At 34.5% G+C, this 8,960-nt stretch overlaps 1 protein-coding gene across 1 annotated transcript; it reads left to right on the top strand.

The window, feature by feature from the left end:
• Window positions 1-393: 393 nt before the first annotated feature.
• Window positions 394-8,960, top strand: LOC132630293 (kinetochore-associated protein KNL-2 homolog). The gene is made up of 11 exons (XM_060345877.1): window positions 394-523; window positions 767-911; window positions 1,005-1,090; window positions 2,693-2,837; window positions 5,463-5,598; window positions 5,687-6,357; window positions 6,753-6,828; window positions 6,939-6,997; window positions 7,593-7,650; window positions 8,159-8,238; window positions 8,687-8,960. Coding segments are annotated over exons 1-10 (1,422 nt in total). The 5' UTR covers window positions 394-521; the 3' UTR covers window positions 8,203-8,238; window positions 8,687-8,960.

The following is an 8,960-nucleotide window of genomic DNA, read 5'->3' as shown; positions in this document are numbered from 1 at the left end:
TCATTTTTCTCATTTCTAAGGAACTTATTTTTTTAAAGACAATATTTTTTTAAATTTTTGACCAAACGAACATGAGAAAATTGAAAAATATTTTCCTCCGTACCGAACACACCCATAATTTAAAACTTTTTTACTAAAGAGATTATTTGCAAACCATAAGGGATACAATGAATCCAAAGCATAAAGGAGGATAGAGAAAATGACAAAAATGGTCCCCTATTTTTTATTGTAGGTTCAAAATAGTCCCTTAAGTATCAATTGGGCAGTTTTCATTCTTTAAGTTTTACCAAAAACAAGCACTTCTGATCTTCATCAAACACTTACCAAGTTCTCATTGTTAAATATAATCAGAATTATATTTTAAAAAATAACCAGAAGCACTAGAATTTTTTGTCAAAATTCCAAAAACCACAACATAACACACAAAAAGGAGACCTAAACCAAACAAAAATTATCTCTCAATACCAAACTCTCTTGAAATAGCCCCAAAACAACATAAACTACAAAATCTATACCTCTAAATGTGAGTTTCCATAAAATATTTTTAGTTTTCACACAAATTAAATTAAATTAAATTAATAGTGTTTGATAAATATCTGACGTTGACCAAAAATACTCATTTTTAGCAAACTAAGAAGATTAAAAATTATTCAAATAATACTTAAAGAAACAATTTTAGACTTACTGACACCATATTTGTTAGTATTATCTCTTATCCTACATTAAACCATTTTTTCGGATTTAAACTTTTGTGAAAGACTTGTAGGAGACAGAAACACAAGAACAAGTTTATGACATTCCCGCGCAAGAAGAAAAAGGAGAGTGCAATGGCTTCAACTTCAACTCAAAGGGTCAATGAAAATGAATCCAAAAGCAGCAACAACTCAACAAAATCTTGTTTTCAACCAACAGTAAGTAGTATATCTGCTTCCTTCCCAAATCCCTAAAGAAATTGATTCTTTTTTGGTCCCTAAATCTTGATTTTTTGACAAACAAACAAACAGGTGTGTTTGAAAGATTGGTGGCTTATTAAGGCTGAAAAAGATTCTCAAGGAAGGACTCTTGCTGTTGCTGGGCTCACTTCTAGAGAGTAAATTTTGTCTTCCTTTTTTTTTTCTTTTCAATATTCATTTTTTTTTCTTGCTTTCAAAGTCTTGTTCTAATTTTTAGTTGTTTTAGATATTTGGGATGGTAGGGATTGATTCTTGAACTGGGGGGGGGGGGGGGGGGATATTTGGTAGGCATTTGGAGATGAATTGAGTGATGTTTTAAAAAAGAATATTTGAATTTGAAGTTGAAAAATGGTATTTGGAAGTTGAAGTTGTGTTTGGAAATGCATTTCACTCGAAAACAACTCTATCTTCAGAAACTAAGCAAAAAATGTATAACCAAACAGTGCTTGAAAATGTTTTTTTTTTTTTTTTGAAAAAATGAAAAAAGAATCATGTCCAAATGAGGCCTTAGTAACCTATAGCACCTTCTCTAAACAAACCAACAATCAGGTCTGTTTAAAGATTGGTGGCTTATTAGGGCTGAAAAAGATTCTCAAGGAAGGACCCTTGCCGTTGCTGGGCTCACTTCTCGACAATAAACTTTGTCTTCCTTTTTTTTTCCTTTTCAAGATTCCATTTTTTTCCTTACAAAGTTCTCCTCAATTTATAATTGGTTTAGGGTGTGTTTGGTATGAAGGAAAATGGTTTCTACAAAAAAACTTGGGAAATAAATGATTTTCTTACTTGTTTCTAGTATTTGGTAAGTAAGCAGAAAATACAACAACAAGGACATACCCAGTGTAATCCACAAGTGGGGGTCTGAGGAGGATAATGTGTATGCAGAACTTACCCTACCTTGGGAGGTAAACGTAAGCACAAAATGTTATCTAAGAAAATATTTATATAATATTTAGGCAAACACTATAGAGGTGGGGTACGGGGTAGGAGTGTGAAGGTGGTGGAGGTGGGTCTATCGGGGGTTGGGTGTGTTGGAGGATGGGTTCATTACTTCCGCTAGGGAATTATTTTTCCTCATTTTTAAGGAATTTGTTTCCCTAGAGAAAATGTTTTCCGATAATTTTGACCAAACAAACACTGGAAAACTGAAAAACATTTTCTCGAAAATATTTTCCTCCATACCAAACACACCTTTAGACATTTGGAATTTAGGATTCACTATGTGGGATTACACTGGGTGTGTTGTTATGTGGTCATGCGATTTTCTTGGTCATATTGGACCTGGTAGGGATGGATTCTTGAATTTGGGGTTTTGGGGGGGGGGGGGGGGGGTGAACATTTAGTGAACTATACTACCTTCTATGAATATTTTTGACCAGATTGACTAGTGTCAAGACTAGAAAATGAAGGGTTGAGAAGATTATGATTTTGGAATTGGTCATCAATGTGGTTAAACTGTTAAAGTACTGACCGAAATTTCTGCATATAGGATTATTTGTTGAAAAATGTCACATCAAAACTAGAAATGAAGTTCAACCTGATTAATTTGTAATTTGAGAATACAGGACGTGGCTTTCTTTGGTTTGCGGAAGCCATAGTTTTCTCAAATTTAAGACCTCGTTATAATAATAAGGCCCGACAAAGAAATAGTTTTTCTTTAGTTTTCTGTTACATCTGATTTAGTAAGTGGCGTTTTGAACTCAGATCCTTTTGCTTTTAATTGCTCTACTATGTTTCTGTAGAGGCCAAGCGCTGCGAGTATTCTCCTCTGCACCAATTCTCAAGACTAATGATGTTTGTAATCTTGAGACCATCGATGGGATATTTGTTATTCTCAAAGGCTTCATAAACAAAAGTCGCTCGGAGGAAAATGGTTTTCCATCTGAGGTATGTTACGAGGGACTTGCCATATGTGTTTGCCCATGAAATCTATTTGTTGATTGCAGATTCTATGAATACAATAGAGGATAAAACAAAATGAGAATTTGATATAATCCTTCTCTTTTTGCTACAAAATAGATTGTTTTGTTGGGATTTTTACACTGTATAACCGCCCACCAAAATAATAGCAGCAATTTTTTTTTGTTTTTTGTTTTTTGTTTTTTTTTTTGTATATAATGTATATATATACATAATTTATACATAATTAGTGTATAAAATATGTATGTTATATGTATATATAGCTAGTGATTGTAATTATATTTGGCAAGCGGTCAAATGTGTAACTTTCCCTATTTAGTTTTGTGTTTGAAGGAGTGGTATTGTTTGATTGGACTACCGTCACAAAGATGGAGACTCTCGCTAATATCTGTAAGAATCTGTGGTTTGGCTTGACTTTAAAAAGAAACAACAACAACAACAACAACCCAGTGAAATCCCACATCGTGGGGTCTGGGGAGGGTAGAGTGTACGTAGACCTTACTCCTACCAAGGTAGGACGGCTGTTTCCGAAAGACCCTCGGCTCAAGAAAAGCATAAAAGCATAAAAAAAGTCAGATAAGGCTAAGAAATTCAAAGCGACATGGCAAAGCAATAATATAAAATAAAATAATGCAGTCGACACAGATACCACAGGATAATGAAAGCACACGAAATAGCAGATAATAGCATAAATCGGAGCACAGGAAATTATATTGCGATACTGCGACTACTAATAAGAACGGATAACGAGACTATCTACTAGCCTTCTACCCTAATTTGGGTCCTCCAAACCCTCCTATCTAAGGTCATGTCCTCGGTAAGCTGTAATTGCGTCATGTCGTGTCTAATTACCTCTCCCCAATACTTCTTCGGCCTACCCCTACCTCGTCTGAAATCATCCATGGCCAACCTCTCACACCTCCGCACTGGGGCATCTGTGTCTCTCCTCTTCACATGCCCAAACCATCTCAATCTCGCTTCTCGCATCTTGTCTTCCACCGAGGCCACCCCCACCTTAACCCGAATATCCTCATTCCTAATCCTGTAGAAAAGGACTAAAATAATACTAGTAGAAAAAAGTTCTACTTGTTTAGGGCATTATGCTAGAACTGCAAAATGATAATGGAATATAGAAGTAATTGCAAAGATAGGATTAGAATCTATAGAGGAAGATAGAGAGAAAGACAAGCTATTTGCCAAGAACAACTTCAGTTTAAAACTGTTTTAATCTAATTCTAGTCTTGAAGGGTCATGTCGAACCTAAACCCCTTTTAGAAATAACACGGAACAATTTGTTTAATTGCTAATAACCTATGGAGTGAGAACTAGCAAAAGCTAGCCTTTTGAGTAGCTAATTCGGTATACCTATAACGTGTACTGTTCTAACATATATAACGAGGTTTGTCGGTACTAACCTCCTCTACTATACAACATTCTATTAAATTATGATTTATCAGAAGGCCTTTATGGGTTAGATAGTAAATAAAAAATTTGGAAGGGAGCAGGTGCATCCTACTGAAAATATTTTTCCACGTAAATTGGTGTGAGTTCTGGTTTTCTTGAAGTTGAAAAGAGTACCTTAGACTTGTTTAGAGAAGTAGCAATGCTTAGATAGGTAGTTTGTTCTTTGTTGTACTATGAATATTTGTAGTTGTTGTAAAGGTAAGATCAACTTTTTTAGGGTGTCTATACGGTTGATTTATCAGAAATCAAACAACTTTATTTGAAAAAAATCTGTTTACTGTACAGAAATTCCCAAAAATTGTGAATGATAGATGAATCCTCATCATCAGTCGTAAATCTGTCTCAATGATTCTAGAGTCCCAAATTGCCAATCGTTCGTATGTCTCAATAATTAGCATTAAATACAGATGTATGTCTTGTTTATTTTCTTGGTGTAACACGGCTATTGCAAATGACGTTGAGAGAATACGTAATGCATCCTCCTGTTGTAAATACGTCCCAGCATTTACTGGTTGCTGAAATCAATACACTACCTTTAACAATCAAAAAAAGAAAATAGATTCTAGGAGTCCCAACATGGACAATTTTTCAATATAAGAAAGTGATTGTAATTTATTTTTCCTTAATCATCTCTTCTTCTTAAAAAAAGCTGGAAAAAAAGAAATACTTTTAAGGACTTGGTACAATTTTTACACTTAGGGATAGAATTCAGGGATTTCTTTGTCTGATGAAGTATTTTCATGCATCATATGTTGACCAAGGACATTCAGTAATTATGTCACCCATAAGGACTTCAGATAATTATAATCAGTGCTACCTGTACAAAGATACTCCCTCCGTCTCAATTTATGTGACACTCTTTCCTTGTCAGTCAGTCGCAAAAAGAATGACACCTTTCTATATTTAGTAATAATTTGACTTTAATATACCCTTTTTATCCTTAATGAAATGATTTATAGCCACACAAATATTAATGACTTATTTTAGACCACAAGTTTCAAAAGTCTTCGTTTCATTCTTAAACTATGTGCCCAGTCAAACACCTTTACATAAATTGGAACGGAGGGAGTAATTATAATAGGCGCTTGGTGATCCTTTGAATTCTTGACAGTTTCTCCTTCTTTACAGGTGGTCGAACAGTTTCTTTTAGGTTTTCCTCCTCAATGGGAGGCGTTTATCGAGAAATTCTTAAGAAGAAAATCTAAAGGTAAAGCTGATGCGAGTGATGCCCTTTGTTTTGAAGAACCATCTGTTTGCTCAGAAAGTAAGTTCACTCTCTGAACCTATTTCGTTGTCTGAAGGTTGCTTTTTTTTTTGTCGTAGTTTGCTTATACTTTTTCTGCAACCTGCAGAGGTTAAAGATCTAAAGAAGATAGATCAAAAGGATCATTTAGAGGCTACTGATGAAAAAATACAGGATCATTTAGAGGCTACCGATGAAAAAATACAGGATCATAACTGGGAAAAAGACTATGAAGTAGAAGACAATTTGAAGAGAGACAATCAGAATGATGGAGAAGTTGCAAGTGAAGTAATTGTACGAAAGACAAGGTCATCCAACAAGCTTTATACAAACACTTCTACAGGCATTGCAAAGGAGCAAGCTGCAGATAATCATCATAATGGGAAAAAAGACTATGAAGTAGAAGACAATTTGAAGAGGGACAATGACAATCAGAATGATGGAGAAGTTTTAAGTGAAGTTATTGTACGAAAGACAAGGTCATCCAACAAGCTTAATTATACAAACACTTCTACTGGCATTGCAAAGGAGCAAACTGCAGATGATTATCATAATGGGAGAAAAGACTATGAAGTAAAAGACAATTTGAAGAGGGACAATCAGAATGATGGAGAAGTTGCAAGTGAAGTTATTGTACGAAAGACAAGGTCATCCAAGAAGCTTAATTATACAAACACTTCTACAGGCATTGCAAAGGAGCAAACTGCAGATGATAGTAGAACAACTCAGTTGAAAAGTGGAAGTGCATCCGCCAAAAACGCAAAGAGAAAATTGACATATGTCAGTAGGCGTTCATAGCAAAGTTATCTTAATTTTACATTATGAGGTTCTAAAATAATTACTCCCTCCGTCCCAATTTATGTGACACTCTTTACTTTTTAGTTAGTCTCAAAAACAATTACACCTTTCTTTATTTAGTAACAATTTAACTTTGAAGTACCCATTTTACTCTAATGAGATGATTTATAGCCACACAAATATCTATAGCTTATTTTAGACCACAAGTTTCAAAAGTCTTCCTTTATTTCTTAACCTTTGTAGCTACTTTCAATGCTTAATGTGTGCTTTTGTACTTTTTGAACATCATTGTTAAAATCAAATTCCGTCCCCCCAAAAATAAATTTGGTTGTATGTCGACTATTTTTAAGTTGTTTATTTTTCCTTTGCTTACTCAGGGAAGTCCTCAGCAAGGGAAAGAGGCAGTTCCACCTGTCTCTACTGAACCTTTGAGTTTTAGCAGATCTAGATCAGGTGCATTGCTCTGCCTCTCATTTTCTTGGGTTCTCAGAAAATTTTGTTCGTTCATGATTATGTGTATATATATATAAAGGTAAAATTTTCCTGCATTTGGATTTATGTAGGGAGAGCGCTACTTCCTCGAATGGCATTTTGGCGCAATCAAATGGCAATTTATGATGCGGTTTGTCATCAAATTTTGCATATACCTTTATAACTCGGCCATGAATCTTGGGATATCTTCTGATCTTATGCACTTTACTAGTGCTATATTTTCTTGTTGCCACAGGCATCTCATGTCTAATGCAATTTCCATGCCTAGCAACTAGATTCTATGCCTAATTTGAAGCAGATTTATCATCTTTTAGGCTCTGAAATTTGCTAACCTCAGGTTTATGGAGGAATTACCTGAAATTGCTTCTTCGTAGCTGCTATCTACAATGTAGTTATACCTTGGACTAAACTTATCGGGACTTGAACTCCGTTGTATTAGCTAAGTTATTCCTGTTTTAAACAAGCAATTTCTCTAATAAAGAGAAAATTTTACTATAAAATATCATGTAACAGCTTTACACAGAACAGTTCATGGCAGCTTACTGTTTAAGGTTTTGCTTCATTTGAGCAAGTTTTTCTCATGAGATTTTGCTGTAATTTCCAGTTGATTTGCTTTTTGAATGGTTAGGATATCCTGTTAGGCGTATTCTCATTTGCTCTTATTAAGGAGATATGAATCTCAAAGTTGGTCCATCTTCTTATAACTACCCTCAAATGTGTTTCAGGATCACCAGGTTACAGGAGTTAAACAAGGCGACCCAGATCTGGATAATCTATCTAGAGGTTCTATATGATCTCTTGATTTTGCTTAATACGAGAAGTTTTATTTCAAGAATTTTTGCTTGATTGAGGAGTGAAGAAATTCTTTTCTAGCTTCCAAACCTATTATTTACATTTAAAATGGATCTCCCCTTACTATTTCTCAGTGGTAGTGCTTTCCATGTCCTTGGTATCAATGTAGATTTAGCTAAAGATAGGGCAGAATGGAAGAAAAAGATCTATATAGGTGATATCTACTGTTGAAGATAGGTTTTAGACTTGTTAGAGAACTTTTATTATTATTCATTTTATTACTGTCATTATTATTATTTATTATATATTTAACTTACTTTCACTACGTCTTATTTAGTATGACACATAATATGAAATGAGCTTAAATAAAGGCGTAGGGATTCATAGCTGACCCTAACTTGTTTGGGACTGAGGCATAGTTGTTATAGTTATTTTTATTGTTGTATTGCTTTTTGTGCCAGTTGCTTATGTAATCTAATGGATGTTAAGCCTATGGCAGTGAGTAGATCTGAACCATCAAGAAAGAGACGGCAACTCAGATGAGAGTTAAAGCTCCTATTGTCTAGTGGAAATGTAAAGGTATGTGAGTATTCACCATTATAACATCTTTGAATCAGACGATCTTTACTACACAAGCCAAGAGTCTACGATAGTTTTTTTTTTGGTGATTGATGGGAGGAAGGATCTTGGAGAGTTGTTTCAGAACAACTCCATCATAGTTAACCAGAAAGTTAATTAACTTTGGTACAACTTTTATACATGTACTCTGGTTATGCTTTCAGTTAAAGGGGATATTGATCTTGCTAATAAAAACAAAGAAAGCGTCAAACAAAGACAACTCTCACTAGATTTCTTACTAGTCCTCTGCATATGGATCGTCGTGATGCATATAAATAAGATTTCGAAGAAAGTCTGATTCTTAACTTGAGCTAAAAAGCGAAAAAAAACTTTTATTTTCATTCAGTTGCCATTTCATAATCAAAGTCGTGGAACTCTAGCCTAACTCTCTTGTTAATTTTTTGTTCAGGAACCTAATGGGAAGGCATAAACAACTGTGGCATAGTTGTACAAAGTATGTAAAGGCTCTAGTAATGCCATATTGGATGCATATTTACTAGACAGATACCTCTTTTGGTTCTTAGAACAGCTGCAAGCTATAAGTAAAGAGAAGTTTCTTTTTCTATATTTCTTTGACTCATTTATGGTGCTTAGTTATGTTAATATTTAGGTTCACTTGGACTGTATCTTGGTACCTGATATTGCTGGCACAAAGCCTAAAGGCCACAAATGATTTTACTGCA

This window comes from Lycium barbarum, chromosome 3 (genome assembly GCF_019175385.1).
Source record: "Lycium barbarum isolate Lr01 chromosome 3, ASM1917538v2, whole genome shotgun sequence".
In the NCBI taxonomy this organism is placed as follows: domain Eukaryota; kingdom Viridiplantae; phylum Streptophyta; class Magnoliopsida; order Solanales; family Solanaceae; genus Lycium; species Lycium barbarum.
This window is presented reverse-complemented; position numbering and strand designations above follow the sequence as displayed.